The sequence below is a fragment of the Myotis davidii genome, unplaced genomic scaffold (genome assembly GCF_000327345.1).
Source record: "Myotis davidii unplaced genomic scaffold, ASM32734v1 C61867848, whole genome shotgun sequence".
Taxonomy (NCBI): domain Eukaryota; kingdom Metazoa; phylum Chordata; class Mammalia; order Chiroptera; family Vespertilionidae; genus Myotis; species Myotis davidii.
Window position 1 is genome coordinate 1 of NW_006330394.1, and position 329 is coordinate 329.

The 329-nt window shown below is 69.9% G+C and overlaps 1 protein-coding gene across 1 annotated transcript; it reads left to right on the forward strand.

Annotated features, from left to right (window-relative positions):
* Window positions 1–5: 5 nt before the first annotated feature.
* Window positions 6–323, forward strand: LOC107185240 (receptor-type tyrosine-protein phosphatase S-like; the record flags this gene model as incomplete). The annotated part of the gene is made up of 1 exon (XM_015572890.1): window positions 6–323. A coding segment is annotated over one exon (318 nt), but the record flags the coding sequence as incomplete, so codon positions are not given.
* Between the last annotated feature and the right edge of the window lie 6 nt (window positions 324–329).

The following is a 329-nucleotide window of genomic DNA, read 5'->3' on the forward strand; positions in this document are numbered from 1 at the left end:
GCCCCACCCTGTCGGTGCAGCAGACCCCCGAGGGCAGCCTGCTGGCACGCTGGGAGCCCCCAGCTGGCACCACCGAGGACCAGGTACTGGGCTACCGCCTGCAGTTCGGCCGAGAGGACTCGTCACCCCTGGCCACGCTGGAGTTCCTGCCCACCGAGGACCACTACACGGCGTCAGGCGTGCACAAGGGGGCTACGTATGTCTTCTGGGTGGCAGCCCGCAGCCGAGGTGGCCTGGGCGAGGAGGCGGCGGAGGTCCTGAGCATCCCGGAGGACACACCCCTCGGCCATCCGCAGATCCTCGAGGTGGCTGGCAATGCCTCTGCTGGC